Source organism: Drosophila yakuba, chromosome 3R (genome assembly GCF_016746365.2).
Source record: "Drosophila yakuba strain Tai18E2 chromosome 3R, Prin_Dyak_Tai18E2_2.1, whole genome shotgun sequence".
In the NCBI taxonomy this organism is placed as follows: Eukaryota; Metazoa; Arthropoda; class Insecta; order Diptera; family Drosophilidae; genus Drosophila; species Drosophila yakuba.
Window position 1 is genome coordinate 18,871,693 of NC_052530.2, and position 20,392 is coordinate 18,892,084.

The window sequence follows — 20,392 nt, forward strand, 5'->3', positions numbered from 1 at the left end:
GATCAAGCTGCGAATGAATTTGTATAAATGTTTATGGATATTTACCTCGGGCGGCGGCGGCGCCAATGCAAAAGCCGAATAGCAGCAGGCGGCAGAGCCAACTGGATGTGGATGTGGTTGTGGATGTGGATGTGGATGTCCTTGTCGCCATTTTGTCGAGCTGTGAAAATGGCGGCGTCTTTGGCGCCATTGCGTTTCTGCTTTGCCAAAAAAATGTCACAACAGCTGCAAAGAGAGTGTCGGAAAAAACGGATATAAGTGTTGAGATATTTGCTTGAAATTCCCTGTCCCGGGGCAAAACAGTTTGATTTCTAAGCGCCACTCAGTGAATTCAACGGAAAACATTTACTTTCAATTAGACTTGGTACTCCTCACCGAGTCTTAAGTTCCCGCACTTCCAGGCAGCGTAATTTTTCGCACCATAAAACTCAAATCAATTTCGCTAATTAGCAAATGTCTCGCGTAATCAGAGAGTGTCTCTCGTAGGAGGTGACTTTGTACACTGTGCAGCAAAATAATTAAAAAGTTATATAATTAATTAATAAGTGCTAAGCGGAAGGGAGAGCTGAACGTAAGTTCGTTAGAATACATATTTTCTAACAGAAAATACATCGATATTGAATTTAAAAGTGTTTTTGAACATTTTATCAAAAAACATATTACAATAAACAATTTGAGAAGGACGTTTTTCCCTAAAGGAATGTAACTGTCATTCCCTTCGAAAACCGATAAATTATATTAAGCTTTTGTAGAGTGAGTAGCAGGGTGCATTGCATGAGGAAATGTCCCCATTTTCACTTCCATTCTGCGACAACTTTTTTCACCCCATGGAAGCCATCTTCACGCCTCGTTCGGTTTCATTTCCACGATTTCCATGCTCACATTCCCTCGCTTTTGTCTCCGCCATTTAATAAGTTAATTGTTACTGCTGTTGCACTTTTGTCGCTTTTGAATTTATGATTAGCCACAACCGCCGAGCGCTGCAATCAGAAGCCAAGTATTTAGCGCTGCTCAAGGACTGAACCCCCAAGATGTGCCCACTCACTACCCATTCACTGCCCACTCACTACCCATTCACTGCCCACTCACTGCCCACTCACACCACGTTTGCAGACCACCCATTGCACCACCAGCCATTTGGCCGACCATTTTGAGTTGGCCAAGTTTACTTTAAGCCAGCAGTGACAGTGCCACATAAATGTCAACTGCTGCGGTCCTGCTGCGCTTTATGCAGTCCGACTTTTATGCATTTCTAGTGCTTCCCCTCCGATACGATTCATGGCTGCCAAGGACTCCACATAGTCCTGTTTCGCCGTGCCGCAGGACCCCATACCACCACCATCGCTTCTTGACTCGTCCGAGTCATTATTGTCGTCTGCTTTTTTCACTGGTCGCTGTAACTGCTGCCTGACTTTGTGTCAACTCCATAATTATAGTTTCTGCCATTTTCTTATAGTTTTCGTAACAAAAAAAGTTTCAATGAGCTGGGCACAGTGGTCTTGAATTGGTTGAGCATTTGTTTTCAATTCGATGCTCAATAAGTATGTTTTTAACCTTTTTATTGCACCTAATACTATTTGTATTTGAGCTTTACTTTACAGCGTAAGTTTTTTAAATGGGAAAAATAGAAATACTGATGGCTCTAAACTGTAGAGCTTAATGGATTGTAATTGATGATGGGAAATCTTTAAAATGTTAAACAATTTAGATGTCCCAGTGTTATTACCATTACCTGGTATTCCCCTATTTCGATTCAATTTCAAGTGCATTCTGCTTTTGTTTAATCGTAATGGTTCTGAAAATTCTTATTCTGCACAGCGCCCACGGTTATAGAACTTAAAGTTGCACTACATGGAGTATGGCAGCAGCCATACACATAAAACTGCAGAGATTCTATTAACCCAAGAAATTATGAGAAATGAAAACTTATTACGAGAAGTCATTAAAATTCAAAGAATTAAAACTTGAAAAAGTAAAACTGAAAATGAAGCAAAGCCAAAGCGAAAGCGTTGTTGCCAGCGATGTTGCTGCTTCTGCTCTCTCTCTCTCTTATTATATATAATATATATAGTAATATATAAGTTTGTGAATCGGGAAAGTCGGGCAGCCGGACAAAAACTGTCGACGACTTATGACAAAGCCAAGGGGTGGGTGGGGATAAAGAAAAGGCAGTGCCTGCGTCACTGGCAGTGCATTTTCCTCTTTTCAAGTTTCAACTACTTGGGCGGCAAAGGAAAGTCATAATTGTTAATGGGCTTTTGGCTTAAACGAGTTTTTACTGCGCTTACGAAAATGCCTCCGCACTGCGAGTGTACGAGTATAATACCGAATGCTGTTTAAGTTTTAATTAGATTTTTAATATCACCGAATGTGAAATACGGGCGGCGCAGTAAGTTAGATTAAAAAACCTCTTTCTCTCATCTGATGGATGTTAATTCATTTTTTGTGCGCAATTGCAGTGTGATTTTTTGATATTCAACCTATTTATTATCATGTTTTTCATTGTTTGTTGCCAATTGTGTCCTGTTTTTGTTTCTTTTAATGCACGCCTGGTTTAATGAGCCGGCTATTAAGGCGCACCATCATTACGCAATGTCAGTTGGCGCTTTTATCAATGTTTCCTGTCAGTTTCGAGAACTTTGCGCCGCGTCACGACGTCACGAGTGTCAGCGCCAGCGATTTTCATATTCACTCTGCATTTTTATCAGCCATTTGCCGACTCATTAAGCCAACGTCAATGCTCCGCCGACCACCTCCCATTATTTCCCCCGGGCCATGGATCTGATTCTTCTTGATGATGGCTTGGTTGCATTTAAAAAACGTCATTGCCGATTGAGTTTTACGTGCTTTTAATTGACGTCGTCATGTAATGAAATTTAATTTATACTGCTCGCCATTAATAGTAATTCATACCGATGCCCAGCAGGAAGCTCTTATCTTTGGATATTCAAAACTTTTAGCTTTAACTTTAATAGTTTAATAGTTTAAGCCCAAAAACGTGAGAATGCGTGCCACTCGTCTTGTGGTAGCTACAATCATAAAGACTTTTTAATGTGTACTAAAATGTTTTAATATATTTTATATTTTAATTTATGGTAATTTTCCCCTGTGTAGGGAATCTATATCTCAACTTCACTTCAGACAACTGGACATGAATATGCAGCACGTGAGCCGACGATGGAGTGCAACGCATTTGTAATCGCACCCTTTTATTGGCAATCATGTATGTTATATATATATTTAAATGTATTTCATATATATATTATGTAAAGTGTGCGGCGGAATAATATCAGCCATCGAGCATGACTGTCAAGTGCCGGACAACTTGAAAATTTAATATGCACTCGTATTGTCTATTAACTAGTTTTGTGATGTTATTTCAGCTTGTTCACATTTTCCTTTTGGAATTTTCATTTCGAAGCTACACCAATTTTACATTGTATGCTTACAGAATAATAAAATAACAGTGGTAAAAAATTATATAACATATTACTAAGATTCTGGATGTGGAAATCCGGTGTGTAATGTAATAAATCGCTTTCTTTTAATGGCAGCGATTGTCATAAAATATAAATATATTCTTTAACTTATCTCTTGTGTTAAATAAAAGCTTCGAATAATCTCGATATGCGTTAGTAAACACACTCAGTTTCAGTTGCGAATGCAAATGAGAATGAAGCCGAAACAAGTTTTGACCAATAAAATTAAGGTGAGTTTAACAGCCAATTAAGGCTTAAATACTTTAATGGTCAAACATTTTTCTGGCCATTTCGGTCAATTCTGGCTGCGGGATTTTAAAGTCGCGTGCCCGCAAAAATATGTACATGTGATAAAAAGAATGAGTGGAATGCAAACAAAGACGAGGGAATGAAATCGGTTGTCACGATTTCAATGAAAATTAAAAATCCCAGCATGCAGTGAAACGACGGCCAAAAGCATTTTAATTAAAGTCGACCAGCGCCACAGCGGTCTAAATTGTTGTTCGCACACCAAAAATATTAATTGACTTTTCCGCTGGCCGTCGCGACAACGACGCGGCCCAAAACATCATTAACGCAAATATAATTACGTGACAATTCGATGCTTTTGCCGGGCACAAATCGCAAATCAAAAAGCGAAATTAATTATACCCATCGCAGCCGGACGAAATCGAGGCGTGCTGAGCCTCCCAAGGGATCAATCAGTGCAAAGTCGCGAAGGTAAACAATGAGCTCCCGCTTCGGCATTCATGCAAACACGGCTCGGTCCACAATTCCCAGTGTCCAGTCAGGCGAGGTCCTTTGGCGGTGGAAAAATGGGTAAAATGGGAAAAAAAGGGTCGCCGACGCTGTTTAACTTTGAAAAATTAAAATCCACTTGGGTACCCAGCCCGAAACCCAGCCCGAAACCCCTCCACAAAAGCCAACAGAAAAAAATGCCACTCCGCGGATAGTCTCGCATTTTTCAATGGCCAAATAATAAAGTCCCCAAATGTCAGTTGGGAGTTATAATCTGTTTGCCGCTTTTTCATAGTCGCCATTTGACTGCCGGCAGCGGAAAAGGGGTATATTCTATATTCTGTAGAGCCTGGCAGAGCTCATAAAGATGTCAACTTCATGGGGATTATCTGTTTAATTGATAATAATAAATCGAGTGTTTTAATATATGGTTTGCTTATACACAGAAAATAGTAAGCTGGCCACTTGCAAATATATGAGCTTTAACTAAAGTATTGTTATGATTAAATTGTTTATTTGTTGAAAGGGTTACTAGTTTATGAAATATAATTCAACTTATTTGCTGTATATTCTAAATTATATACATAAAGTATATATCAGCGGTTTGTTTAAATAATAAAATTATTAACAAGTTTTTTAAATTCTTAAATAAATAAAATGACTAAAATTAAAGAGTATTTCCATGCTCGACCATCTCATCTTGCTGTTCTTTTGCTCTGCTTTCGACCCTCTGACAATGTCGATTAAATGAAACGTAAATTTGCAGCAATTACGAGGGTAAATATGCATTAAAATAAATTTGCATGCAATTATTTTTTGGCACATCAAAGTCTGATGAATTCATCGAATTATCTTGGTGCAGATTTATCATTGTTATTCGTGTTTTGATTTCTCCGTTCACCATAGACCCTAATTACCAGACAAAACAATGGCAAATTAGATGCAAAACTTTGATGTTGTTTGCTGTTCTTGGGCCCTTTCAATAAACCAATTTGTTATTCGATTCGGCGAGGTGTTAATTCTAGGACACAAAATTCTATCGGTGACATCTCGTTTATCAACTTGAAGACAAAATCTTCGAATTTGGTTTTGTCTGCATATCGGTGGCATTGTGTTGGCATTTTATGATAAATGGCTGGGAAATGTGAAAGCGGATTTCTGGCTTTTGTTTTTCTTGTTTTTTTTTTTTTTTTCTATGTTTTCGGTGCGGGTGTCGAGTGAAAAGCGGCTTACAAGTTGTTGATCTAAGTTTTGGCCAAGGGAAAAACGGAAACGGAGAGTGAAACATTGCCTTTGCTAACCTAATTTCCAGAGCTGTTATCCCGACTTTCTTCTATAAATAATATTCCCCGCCCCGCGTTGAACATGTGCCTCATTTTAAATAAACATTTAGCATTTTCTCTGTGCATTTTTCGGTTTCATTTCTTCTTGATATTCCTGGCCCTGTTTTGCATACATTTTCCGAGCGAATTAAAAAAGCGCACAGTTTTGTTGGAGATAAGCTACTCAAAGATTTACGAGCATCTCTCTCTCTCGCATTGTTGTTGTTGTGCGAAATTCGGTAGCTAAAATAGGGAAAAGTGGGAGGAAAGTTGGGCATAAACAAGGCCAAAGCGTTTCCAGCGATTTGGCGTGACAAATCCGGCACGATTTTGGAGCTATCCGTGGCAGACGCAACTTTGTCGCAGATTTATATGCAATGTCAGTGGAAACGGTTTATCACTTTGGCCTAGGCCTGTTCGTACCTTTTTGATGATGGCAGCCCAGCTCAGCCCAGCCCAGCTCCACAATCCTTGAAAGATCCCCGGAAACCCCACCGTGTTTTTGGGCCAAAAGGTTGAAATTTTCCAAAGACAAATTCCCCATAGATTTAGTGCAATTTCATTTACTTTTGTCTTCGCATTTAGTGAGATTTGTTAGCCAGTTGCTTAAGTCGCTTGTCAGATGGGATGGTTTTGGGATAAGTTGGGCTTTCATTTCACACAATATTTGATGGGCCCCCCAAAAAATAAGAAAAACTGTAGACTCTTTTCTTTGTTGTCGCGGGAAACCTGAAGAACTGTCTGCGTTCTGATGCTGCGTTTATATTTTTAAATTGCCTTTGAACAAGTGTCGAGAGCGTTGTCCCTAACAACTCTCCGGAAGTATGGGCATTTTGCCCCATCTTTGGACGGCTTTACTTCTGTGTGTCATTAGTGGGCTTAGAAAACTTCCTTTTAAGGAAAAACCGCTTGTACAAACTGCCCTCTCATTCAATCTTCCAGCATTGGCCGCTTTAACTTTTGGCAATAAGCCTGGGCAAATTTACAAATTCCTAATGATGAGCAATTTTAATTATATGCTCCACAAGCGTACATATGTGCACTTAGCGTATCTCAGTGGATAAGCTGTAAAGCTCTGTGAAGAATGTTGTAAAATAACTAATAGTAATTCAAATAATTGAATTTGAAAATTGACATTGCTTTAATTACTTAAACGCTTACCATGATTTAAATGTTTGTTTGTTGTTTTTTTTTTTAAGACGTAATAAACCTATTGTTGATATATTGATTTCTCCACTCATAATTATAGAAATGCATATTCCTGCCTTTTGCCCTAATTAATCTTTATGTTAGTAGGTTTTTCGCAGTGGGTTGGTGCTCATTATATTATCTGCTCACTCTGCCGTAGACCTTTTTGATGTCAATCACTCAGGCGCTTAAGGAGCTGTCATGCCCGACTACTTTCAATAGGAGTCCGCCTTCGGTGGCGCGGTGGTTGCGTCTTTGGCGGCGCCAAAAGAATTTAAATTAGCCAAGCCAACTGCCAGTGGGTCCAATGGACGTGGCTGAAAAGTTACGCACTTGCCTGGCCTGACTTTTCTAATGAATCATGAATTTCTCACCATCTTTGCATCATTTTTTAGCTTCGCGCAGCTTTGTTTTGCTCTTGGTGTAATAAGCGTGAAACTTTTCGGCTGTCCCTAAAAAAACTGCTCTGCATTTCAACCAATTAGTTGGTTTTTTTTCTTTGTGTTTTGACTTAAAAACACGACAAAAAAGACTGCTGATTGACAGTCTGATTCTCGAAATCGTTGCCAAGTGACAAGGGGCGATTGGCCAAAGAAACTCCAACTCGGCCGGAATCTGCCTAAGCTTGGCTTATACCTGATCTCTTTCGGGTCTTACACTGAAAACTATAGGCACCGAATCAAAGTGTGGGTATATAGTATATTTACTATTTCTAATCAAAGGCTGTTAAAATTGTAATAAAATCTTGTTACCTAAAGCACATAGATTTTTAGAGAACATAGCAATAAAATTGATGTCGCGTTAGTTCTCTGTGCACCTGTACACTTTGATTTTTCTTCGCACACTCGGTTCTTTTTGTGCCTCCTTAAATTGGGCAAAGTTTTTCCGTCAGCGATTGAAGGACTTGTCCACGAACACGCCCCCCCACACTTAAACATTCACACACGCCCCTTCAATTGTCAACCTGAAGTTTTCCTGTCGCATTTGACGTGCGTTTTATGTGTTCGTAGGTGTAAGCGTTGCCAAATGACAACTTACAACTCTGAACAGGAGTATTTCGGGTGGAGGAGCTTTGGGCAAATTAAATGAAGGTTTTTCTCAGCTTCTATCTTTATTTAATTTTCCAGACAGCACTTAATTCTTAAAATAAATTCCATGCTAGTGATTCCCTAAAATATATCAAGATTTTAGTATCTATTGGTACATTCCGCTTTATTCACTCAAAATCAACTAACTTATTGTCAATGAATTGATCCTTGATTCATGTTAAGTGCCAGCTGCCACCTCTAATTATGAGCAATAAGTCGAAAAAGTTGGCAAGGTGAGAGCCACCCAGACAATAGCCAAGTGATTTGCTTAACTGGGCGGATCCTTCACACTTCAACGCATTGACGGCAAGTGGATTAGGCCTGTTAATGATGGATATTCATTCTGATTTGCCGCTTCGAACTTCAACCGCTACCGGAACCAAGGAGCCAATGTTTTTATGAGCCACCAGATTCCATCGAGAAGGTGACAGTTTTTGTCAAAATCGACATTACGTATGCGGAAATCGTTCGCGAACATGTTGGCTGACAAGCGATACGAATATATTGCCGTTTGCCTTTGTCCTGTGAGCACTTTGCCGTGTGCTGCTGGTACAACAGGGCGTATGATTTTTATAAATGCCGTGTCGCTGTCGCAACAAGAAAACCACCTCACAAAAGGCAACCCAAATTTGGTCTTTTTTCTCTGCCGTCCCGTGAGTGTGTTTGAAATATATCCCGGGACCTTACACAACCAATGGCAAATTACTAGTGTTACCTATTAAATTTCTCATACTGCAAATATATGTAATTTTCAAGACTAATTTAAAACTTTCGTACGATTAAATTAATAAGTTTTACAAGTAATGGAAAGTAAGTAATATTTAATATTTTAAACAATATTTTTTTTAAGTTCTAGTTGTTTGACTGCAACTGTATACGATGTGCTTTTTTCGTTTCCAAAATCAATCTGGGCCATGTTTGAATGAATTTTGCACGGCTTCTATTTTTTGCCATCGAACTGCGCCCTCTGCCCCCAAGGAATTTCGGCAGCTGCCCAATCAATTGACTTTTGTGTGGGTGGGTTTTGGCGTTTTGTCACGCTGCTTATTATAAAAAATACCAGGAAAACTGATTTGTCAAGGCCATAAAAATATTTGCTCTCATACAGCATTAAATGAGCATTTTTCCTTTATTGCACGTGTGTATATATATGTAGTTCCCATTCGACGATGATCGAGCTAATGCTTATAAATAGGGGGAATAACATAATATGAAGATTGAAGGTTGGGTAAACTTGGGTGACTTGTCGGATTTTTTGACGTCTGCAAGGGAATGCTGTCGATTAAGTTGATTATCACGATGAAGGGGCAAAGATTATTCGAGTGTCAGTTATTGGGAATGGAAGGCAGCTAGAAGGCGGCTTGCTGAATGCCAAACTGATTGTACATATTTGCCAACTATTTTTGCTATTTGCATTTTCAATCAAAGTGCTGCCGATGGATGAAAACAATATCGGTATCAACAAACGACCATGATTTTGATATCTGCAATGTTGGGCAAAAGCCAACGACTATGCACTTAACAAATAACAATGTCAACCAGGTAGTTTGGTAATATGTATTTTAAGTTAAAAGTGAATTTATAATTTTTAAAAATCCAGCAAGTGAGATTTTTTAACGTTTTTATAGAACTTGTTTTATGACACATGCGAGCTCTTTTCAATGCCTTGTTAAAATTTGATTTTCTGCATAGAAATAGTTTGTTAAAAAATCAGCATAATCCTGGACACTATTTCTGTGTTGATGTTTTTCAAAGTGCAATCACAAAAACTGGATGGCAATGTGCAAAAGAAAAGCTTCAAGTTATGTTTGTTTGCAGAGCGCTGGAGAAAACTCTTCAAGCACGAATGCCCCACAATCACACGTTCAAGATGCCGAGAGAGCAGGAGAATTTTCACTCGGCACCTGTCTTCAGGTGGGATGTGCTTCTGTTCTGTTGTCATATTTTCATCACACTTCAGGTGTGAAATAAACACACATGTATGCATATAGCTTGGTTCCTTGAAGCTGAAGGAACTCCGTGCCGTTCGGAATATTTGCTCACAATCATTTTCCTTTTTTTTTTTGTTTTACGCGGCATAACAGCTTTATTTCGCCGCACAAACTTTAACGCCAGTTGATGGTTAAATTCTTGGTCTTCCTTCACTGTGCCCCATTGGAAATTAGTTTGGCTTAATTTACTGGTTGGTCTGTGCTTTGCATAACTAATGCTTGGATCGGGGAAGCGACTTAAAGCAAATGAAATGGGAAAACAGTATACTCTTTATTATTATTAAGCCATCGCTTAGCAGCTGTAGTGCGGGATATATATATACGTATATATTTAATTAAAAAGTTGTAGCCCAAAACCAAAGGAAGCGCAAATATTTGCATGGAGTTGTGTGTAATTCTACCAAACATTGCGTAAACACAATCAGCCACTTACACACACACACACACACACAGACACAGGCACACACGAACCCTCATCCAGACATAATATCCGATTTCAATTGGAAGGAAAACCTATTAGAAATTATTTCCCTTCACTAAATATTTGCTCGATTGTGTGCGCATCTTTGTTATTGTTGTTAATGCCATTGTATTCAATGAAACGTTCCCAACGTACCCAGACCCAAAAAACATTTCCCATAATAATTGTCAGTCTGCTGCCCCTCACAATCACAATCACAATCCCTTTATTTGGTTAGATTTTAAGCCTTGAATTTTCGTGTCGGGTCAGTCGGCGTGTGTATGTTGGGCATACATGGCGTATGCGTATTGTTGACTTAGTTGATTGGCTTAAGGGCGTGACCTAACCAATGCTGGGAACAATAATTGTCCGAATTCCAGCTATTTGCTAGTTTTCTTGCTTGCCCCCTTCAATTAGCCTCAGATCTCTTACCTTTTGGGCCCGCAACCTTGGGAGTTCTTCAGTATCTTCAGTATCCGACACCTGAAATATAAAGGAAATTCACTGATGAGTTCTCGACGTAAAATTACAAGTTCCGTTTAATCAAGGGGTTTGCAATAGACAGTGTTTGCTTGCAATTAATAACCAAATCAATGCAAGGTATTTTCCTGAACTACCTGCATTCTTCCTTTTGGTATGCTTCAATTAATATAATTCTAGTTTGGTTTACGTTTAGCTTGTGGCCAAAAATCGAATTTTACGCCGCAAAATTCTGGCTCAAAATGTGATTACACTCTTCTTGGAAAGTTTTTCGCCTGCAAACTGCAGCTGGAATTTCGCTTTTTCGGGCTCTTGCTTTGTTTTGGGCCATTTTTTGTGCCCGCTTGTTTATGAAGTGTCCAAAAGTGTGCGCTGGCCTGGCTGCCTGTTTGTTTGCCTTTCATGTTAATGGACTTTACGCGCACATGGACCCTGGCAGACAGGAGCAGCAGGAGCATCAGCGAGTTTTCGGAAACAGCGGTTCCCTTTTTTTTCTCTTCAGCAGCTAACTTTTGGTGGATGGCATACAGACATAGATAGGCATGCACATGTATGTGTATCTACACAAAACAAAAACTTTATTTACAATCAGATTGCTAGTACTATATTGGAAATGTGAATTTATTCTTTGTATGCCTCTTACTTAAAATGGCAACATCGTAGCTCTTTGAGCTATAAAACTAAAAAATCGTTATTACTTTATTACTCCATACTCAAGAAAGGTCTAATTTAGTGCCGTGTACATATATGGGTGGCACAATATATGCATTAGGTTTGCCTTGTTCGCCCAGCTGTTGCCGTTTGAATTTTTCGGAAAACTAACAGCGTTCGCTTTTTATCGATGGTTTATCGTTTAAAGTTTTCCATCAGCATAAATTCCGAAACGTTTCATTCCAAGGCCTTGAGCAATTTTTCATTAGTTTGTGACGTGACAATGTTGCGTATACTTAATATTTATCTATGCGTCTTACGAGAATCGTAAATAACCACAAAGACACACATTCACGCGTGCAACATGCTGTTCGACAATTATTTGTGTTGCTGCAACACGCTAAATAAACACTTTTTTTCGGTGGGTTAAGGGGGCGAACTTCGAACTGAGACAGAAGTCAACATAAAAATGAAATACAAGGCAATAATATTTGCTCAACATGTGTGCGTTCCAGAAGTGGTGGTTGCCATGCCACCCCCACATTTGTCTTGTTTGTGCCCCCATAAGTAGGCAACGATATGTGTTAGCTGTGAAAATGAATAAACTTTTGCTACCTTTGGCCGCACGAAACTGCCATACATTTTCAACACCCCCTTGCGATGCGATTTTTTCCAATAAAATACTTTTCGAACTGCATCTCATTATGAATTATTAAAATTCTTTGCCCTTAAACTACGTGGCCTGCAGATGTTTCCCTTTTCGGTTTTAATGGGGCAACGAAACTTTCGGCAGAAACTGGCATAATAAAGCTTTCATATGCATATGAGCGCATATATGTACATATGTGGCAAGTACAAACATTAAACACACAGCTATAGGTTTGGATCAGCCACCATCTGGCGCAATAATGAAATTTCTTTAATGCTCCGCTGGCACACATTTAGCCAGAGGTCAATTTTGGTACAAATTCTACACTCAGAAAAGTGTAAATCAAGAGCATAATTAGGTTGTTAATCGACAAAGCGTAAATACTTATAAATCATATCATATATTATTTAATTAAATATAAATACTTATAAATCATATCATATATTATTTAATTAAATATTTAGAAATACCATCATGATGATATATTCACTCAAGTTGCTAAGTAAATTGTTCTAAGTGTGAACGCGCTGCAGTTTTTGGCACCATTTTTAATTAAAACGCACCAAATGGAGCTTATTTAAAAGTTGCGATGACCGAGCAAAGGTGATGAGCAACGCAACGACCTCGTTTTGGCTTCTGGGCGGAGTCCGGGAATTAATTTGCAGACCTATGCGATGGCGAAAGTTTGCCAACTCTGCCCGTTGATGCGTTGCCATAATGTCAAATGGATCGAGGTCCAAACGGGGACCAACCGTGCAAACAACCAGGCGGAGTAGGATATAATAACGGTTATCCGGCAAACAGCGTGACAACTGTGTGCCATATCGATATGTGCCCCCATACCATCCAATCCATCCAATCCATCCAGTCCATCCAGTCCACCCAAGCCCTCCGGCTGAATGGGCCATACATATTGCCATTTTCAGCGACCTATGCAATTCGCTGTCCTTGTTGACATTGTCCGGCAACTGTCATCGACTATAGGGCGAAAATATTAACAAATACTACCCATATTTGGGCCAACAACAGTGCATATCCCCCGCCAACGGCATTTGGGATCATTGTGCATGGATCTGATGGCACGAAGGACATTGTTTTCTGGCCATGAGATTGAGCGCATGGTGCAAAAATGCCGTCCATCTCGTACGTTTTTAAACAAACCTTTTCCTTCAAAAAACCAAAATGCATTTAAAGTGATTTGAGAAGGTATGCAGCACTGCTCAAAAATGTAAATAAATTCCCTTCTACACGTGCTCAACGTGCTCAATTAAACCGGAAAAAGCTGAGTAGAAAGAAATGTATATTTCAATTATGAAAGGCAGTCAGTTACAAATGCTCAAGCCCCTCGATCCGACAACAAAGTGAACTTTTTAGCTTACTTTAAGTGAATTTTACTAACTCGCTTACGAATGAAAAACAAAGAATTAAGTCCGGTTCTGTGGCTTTTTGCTTACTCATGCAGTCGGCTTTTTCATATATAATACCTAGTCGCCCTCTAGCCTTTTCATTTGAGGTCTGAATTTTGTTAGATTTTGTAAATAGCAATTGCATGAAATAAACTTTATATGTTTATATTTGTCTGCCATGAGTGCGCTGTATGTTATTTTGCAGTAACATTAAATAATTGGAATAACTAAAAAAGTATGTGGCATAGAAGTAAGTGAAGTAAAATTATTTTTCGTTGGGACAGATTCAGTTTTCGTAATCGGCCACAGAAATCAGAAGGGGAAAATGATTTCCATTTGCAGGAACCAGCTTTCACAGTTCGATTACTTGCAATAAAATTAAGCAATCCAATCGAGTGTTTTATTGCCCTGGCAGAATGTTTATCACTGCCTTCTTCCGACTGTCATTGCAATTAACAGACAATTTGATTGGATTTGCTAAGCATTTTATTGTAGTCGGACGTTTATTTTATTTCCCATACTGATAAATAACAAATTATTTATTTTCAAGAAAGTAAACCTAGCTTGCTCTATTGAAATAGATTTTATTTGCTGTGTATTTCAAGAACTCCTTCGTTTAAAGAATCCATATTTAAAGGGTGTGGGAATGCGCAGCGGAAGCGTCAAATTGAACGGAAATTGGCTTAAAAATGACAACAAAAATGCAACAATGGCGGCCAAAAACAATGCCAATTCAAGTTGTGTAGCCAAATATTGTGCACGATAGCTGCTCTTTTTGAAGCCCTTGTTCACCGCACTATGTCACTCATATATATACATATACACATGTATGTAGGAGCAATATCTATTCATGCGAAGTTTGCTTTTTCGATTTTCATTCGGTTTTCATGGAGTTTTGAGCATCGTTTTTGCATTTATAATTTTTAGTTTCATTGTTCCTGCTGCACACACACAATTTCCTATTAAATATGGCAGCATTTTTACGTCTCGTTGATTATTTTCGCGGTTGGTTTTGTTTTGCATATAGATACGTATATATATTCTTTCGCGGCATTTCGTTGTTTTGTGTCCATTTTCCGTTTTGGCTTTTTAGTTGCGCTTCTGCTGGCCCCGTGTGGTCGCTTTTTGCAGCTCTTTTGGCCGTGCTGGGCATTAACTTTTGCACGTTACAAGCTTAACATTGATTCTGCGGATACGAGCGGCAGAAAGCCTCCTGCCCCTTTTCCGATTTCCCATTTCCCAGTTTTCCCCGAGTACATGTGCACCGTGAGCCGTGTGTCCTGCTCTTCCGGAGGGCATCATTTGCACAAGAATTGCAAAAATGTTCGCCGTCCGGCCGCCTGGCATTTGCAAAACAAAAAGTTAACTGTCATTTAGCCCCCACCCTTCGTGTTTGGCTTTTAAAATGACCAAAACGATGTTATTGTTGTTTCTAAAAAGATTCAACATTGCTCAATATACTTTCAGCAATTAAGCTGGAAAATTATTTTTTTAATATTTTGGAAATATTTCGAAATGTAACGCTGCTGTGTAAATGCAGTTAAAGCTAATAAAGAATGTTTATCAATGTTTTGAAACTAACACCTGGCTTAGGGCAAACCACATTTCTAATTCTATTATTGTCATGATTCGTTAGGCAAAACAAAGCTCTGTGCAATGGCGTATGTGTGATATTTGAACTGGCTTATTGATTTCAAAAGCTAGGCCCGCTTTCATTCAAAACTGCTAAGCCTGGCCAGAAGAATGGAATTAACAAAGGGAGTGGTTTCAAGGTGGCCAAGCAAATCCCTTTGAAATATGCTCGACTCTTCTCGGCTCATTTGATGCTGGCACTCGCCGGGAATGCATACCCTCTTCGGTAACGGACTTTCGATCCTCTCCAATCGTCCTCCTATGTTTTTCAATAGCAAATACAATCCCGGCAGTTTCAATTGGCAGAAAAGCTTCAGCTGCTCCGCACGCAGACACACCAGCACATATGGATGCGCTCGGTTCCGTTTCCGGTTCTAAATATAGTTATTTCTGCACTGCTGCCAGCCATGGAGCTCTTTCAAGCACTTGAGCAGCATCAGCCACCTGACTGACTGCCTGTCCGTCCGTCCGTCTAGCATTCCGGCACCCAGTCCACGTCCAACCGGAGCCATTTCCAGTCCCGGGAGCAACTGTTTGCTTACCCACGGAACTTGTCAGCACAGAGCAAAATTGTATGTAGATTTTGAGCCAGGTGGAAATTATCACAACTAATTCGGATCGACACCAAGTGATGAAAATGGTTAATACAACTATGCAACAAAATGTTTTCATTTAAAAAGTGTCCTTTAATTCTTTATATATTTTGAGATATATATACTATATATTTACATATATTTTATTAGTAAAGCTATTACAAGATTTTTAATGTTTTTATTTGAGGAAATGATATATATATAAAAGATTAAAATTTTTCTGAGTGCAGATATTCAACCCCTTTCTTTATACCTATCTCACTGCACTGTGTGTATTTTTGTATGCAAATAAGCAAAATATTTTAACAGCAATGTTTTTTGCGCTGTCGTCTGGGCTGCTGTTTGCCAATGACTTGTTGATTTTACAACTTTTCCAATTGAATGCACTTGGAAGGAGTTGGAGAATCATGTTTGTGCCCGGAGGAAAAGTGATTTTCACTAGCCGTCACCTTTTTTTATATTTTCGATTATTGATGAAAATGCATGAGCTAAAATGCAAACTGTTTTCCTATTTGCACTCCAAACATATAATCCAAATGCAGTTCCGCCTGCAAAGGAGTTATAAAAACATATTGCATTTCTGACGAACATCAAAGGGGAGCACGTAGAACTCTGTGAAATTCTGCGAGTTACAAAAGCGAAGTGTAAATGTAAATAAATATCGAGATTGGCGACAGCATGCCCTCATTGCACCATTGTTGTACAGAAGCTTTAACCACAAGTGGGTGGGGTTTTGAGCCTTATGGAATTCGCTCACACAAAGCAGCACGCCTTGGAATTCCCAAAATCGAATGAGCAAAGTGGCGGAGAGAATAAATAATAAATAAATATTAGGAGTGCAGCTGAGGGGAATGACACGATGGATGTCAATGGCGGAAAGCTCTATCCCTCACTCGTGTTGTTGTCAACAACTTTTGGCACTTGACACTTAATGTGCATCATTGCGCAACTGACAATTTCAAGCCATTTCCGTGGAGCCAGCCAAGTCAGTGGCACAACTTCTTCTATTTCTATTTCTATTTCCACTTCTGGCGGAGGAAAAGTTTCCACTGTTTAAGTTTTGCATGGCCATATAAAAATCGAATAACAAATTGCTCACAAAAGCAACTGCAACTCCGGAGGAGGGGGACATTTTCTGACATTTTTATGAGCAGCTGCAAAAGATTTCTGGCGTTCGTTAGATTTTTTCTATGCACATCCTTTCCTTTCCTCAGACTTGTTTTCCACTAGCAAAATTTGTTGTGCGTGAAAAGTTCTCAGGATGAAGATGGAACTTCTACATGTGACTGATGGTGAGCGTGATTTTCGGGTTTCCAAATGTCAGCCGCAGACTCACCGCACTTCCTTCTTCTGATTGACAAACATTTTGTGGCTGCGTGAAATGTGAATGTGGGAAATTCAATTGAACGGCTGCCCTGGGAAATTCAGTTACCTTTGGCCAACAGAACAGCTGTCGCTAATTTACAGCCAGGCAAAACTTTTCCACCTCCATATTGCTACATATACATATATACTTATATATATATATATATCGCTCGAGTGGGCCCGAACTTTCAATTAAGCTGGAAAGGACACACACAAGTTGGCTCCTTCCACGGCCATCGCATATTTCAATAAGTTTTCAAACTCAGAAGAGCCGCGCTAAAACAACATAATTCATACTTAACTCACCGAAACAGTTTCCCCCGAAAAGCGCCGCCCAAAAAGAAAACTGTGCAAAATGGCCAAGGGCTAGCTGCAATGAAAAATGGCAGAGCGGGAAATAAAATTGCATTAGTGGTGCATACACGGCGGGAAATCGATCGAGAAAATATATATTTTAGGCTAATAAAATCCAGTAACTTTAGTATAAATGTATCAAATAAATTGTGCTATTAATATAATCTTAAGGAAGTTTTTTACTCGATTGTGTGATTTTAAAATGAAAATAATCCCTTTTAATGGAGTTTTCAGAGCAATCAATAAATGTAAACCTATTTTTTGGTTTTTGTAATAACTTTACTAAATATTTTTAAAATTGTTTTCATATGGTTAATCGTTTTCCCAGTCGATTTAATAGGAAATTCGAGTGTCCTTTCGAGTGTGCGTGTGCCATAAGTTCGGAAAGATGTAGCTGCGCCTCCTCATAAAACGAAATTAAATTTATGTACAGTTGCAAAGTTGCCAGCAAATGGCGGATGGGTGAGGGCATAAAACTTTCAAAGGCAGCCGGGAAGTGGATCTAAACACGCGGCCAGGCCATCCTGGCCGTAATTCAAAATTCGAGTGGCAGTCGCAGTTTCGGGCAGTAAGGCAACCGCCAAAGGCGCAGGATGCACGGCAGCACTGCATCCTGTTTTTTGTTGTGGGCGGGATCTGTTCACGCTTGTTTTCACTTGGTCGGCATTGTAGGCCTGTTCAACCAACTCCCCTACCCCCCCGTCTTGGAGCCCCTGGAAACGCGGCAAAACTTGGCCATGTTGCACGCTGGAGTTTGCGGTGGCGGGCTGCATTGCTGGCCACCTTTGCTTGTCAAATGCTGCGGGCAAAAAGCTGGCAAATTCAGCAATCGCAGCAGCAACATCAAATGCCAGGTTCAGTCTTTAAGCCAATGAATTGAAGACCTTTGTGTAAAACGCTTGTAATTTCGAAAATTTCATTATTAAATACCAGTTATTTTAAAAGCGTCGCCGAACTATGTAAACTTTAAGGAAATAAAACACCTGAAATCCAAACTGAACGGTCGCTTAAAGGAGAATTACGTTTTCTATTAAAGTTATCGAGTGTAAAAGCCCAGGGATTGCATTTTATCTAAAGCTCCCTCATTCCGCCAAGGAATTGGTAGCATTCTCGGCCGTTTTAATTGAATTTCCTGTATAGTTGCAGTTGTAGTTTAAAGACTAACCAACATAAAAATGGCTGTTGGCACTTAAGATTTCATTCTTGTTCAGTCTGGGAAAACAGACATGGAAATCATAATAAATTGTTGATTAAACCCCCAGGAAATATAGTTTTGCAATACAACTAAAATAATAGCTTTAAGCTGACCATTATTTGCAACAAATTGTTTAGTTTACAACTAAATGCTTGTCATACAAGTGCACGTTATAACAATGTGAGTAAATACTCTAAACATAATTGCAAACACAATGCTAGCATAAATACATGGAATGTATTTAGACTGCAAAATGCTCACTAAATTTGTGTTAATTATTTTTTTTTAAATGGGATGTTGTTCTGTATTCTGTAACTAAACGATAGGCACTTGGGCGATAAATTATTTTTATTTGAGTATCGAGATGAACACAAAGTCCCTTCAGATGCCACAACTGCAGGCGATTCAATGAAATACGGCCTGGCTGTGGGATATGTTCGGAATGGATATGAGCACGTGCACTGAACATTGTATTGGATGTCCTGGAAAAAAAAAAGGACTCAAAGGAGCATGAGCATGAGTCCAGGACCAGTTCGTGTGTGTAATTGCCAAAGGAAAGGACTACGGACGAAGCCGTCTGTGTGGGAATTATTGATAAATTCCAATGTATGCCGGTTGACAAACATGTTGTTGTTATTGGGTCCCTTAACCAACTCTCTCATCCAGGGACGTTTCAATTGTAATTACGTTTATTGCATTGCTTTGGCTTTTGGCTACGACTTTTTCCTGTTGTTTTCCCCTTTCGTCCTTATGTTGTTTGTATCACTGACTGACTTTCGTCTGCGACCGAAATCACAAAAAATGAGTTTCAGTAGGCAATTTCGCAGATACGCATACGGATGCAGATGCGGATACACTCACACAAAACTTCAAATACACACAGGAACTGGCACGGCATATTTCTGAAATTTTGTGCATGCCCTGTGTTCGACAAAGTATGCAACGTTCCATAATCGAAGACTGTGCTTTTCACGGAGAAAAATCGAAGGAAAATACTTGTAGCAGAGCTTTGAATACTAAACAAGAGTCTTTAGTGAGTTGTAGAGCAATTTTATTTGGCCGCTTGAACCGCAATGACCCACACGCCTCTGCAATGGAAATACGAGTCAGTTACACGACATTCCCTACACTGAAAAATACAGTCGGGCTACAGGCAAATACTAGTTGCTTGGACACACCCCTTTAAATTAATAAGTGTTTATTAAAATATTATTAAAAATTATTAAAATAAGAAGTTATTAAATATAAAAGTAATTCATCTGGTTAGTTATTTTGTGGCAGTGTTTCGACCGACTCTAGCAACGCTATGCGAGCAGCTATCTTTTTCTGCCGAAGGTCCTGGGAGCGGTCACCTTTTTGGCATGCAGGCCGCAAAACTATGCGAATGCGAATGTCTGTGCGTCTGGCTGCCATGTGGCATGCAGCAACAGTTTCCTGGACTTATGTGGGGGTCAAGAACTGGACTTGGCTAACTTCCGGAGCAGCTGGGATTCGTAATCCTCGGCAATCCCTGCTCGGGATGAGATTGAATGCCAGCACTGAAATGTGAGGTAGCCGTGAATGCAGACTGTCAAACGCTTACAGGCTACAAATATTTCGTGATGCCATTTTTTGATATGAACTGGCATGCATTTGCCATGGTACGATTTATGTCTTCAGCCCCCAGGTGTTTGCTGGGCAAATCAAAATGCTTTTAAAAATTTTATCTTTGGCTGGGCATAAAATTTTAATCTGCTCATATAATATATTTGGCCAACTTGCTTGCGACAATGCCAGACGTGGCAGAGGCAGAGGCAGAGAG

The 20,392-nt window shown here is 39.5% G+C and overlaps 1 protein-coding gene across 1 annotated transcript in view; it reads right to left on the reverse strand.

Annotated features, from left to right (window-relative positions):
- LOC6537445 (serine-rich adhesin for platelets) overlaps positions 1-20,392 on the reverse strand; it is a 49,489-nt gene that overhangs the window by 16,732 nt on the left and 12,365 nt on the right. The window contains exons 2-4 of the mRNA XM_039375374.1: positions 17,349-17,412; positions 10,699-10,749; positions 46-225 (exon numbers count right to left, since the gene is read on the reverse strand). Coding sequence (XP_039231308.1) covers positions 46-190 — 145 coding nt within the window. The 5' untranslated portion in view covers positions 191-225; positions 10,699-10,749; positions 17,349-17,412. The remainder of the gene's footprint in view (positions 1-45; positions 226-10,698; positions 10,750-17,348; positions 17,413-20,392) is intronic.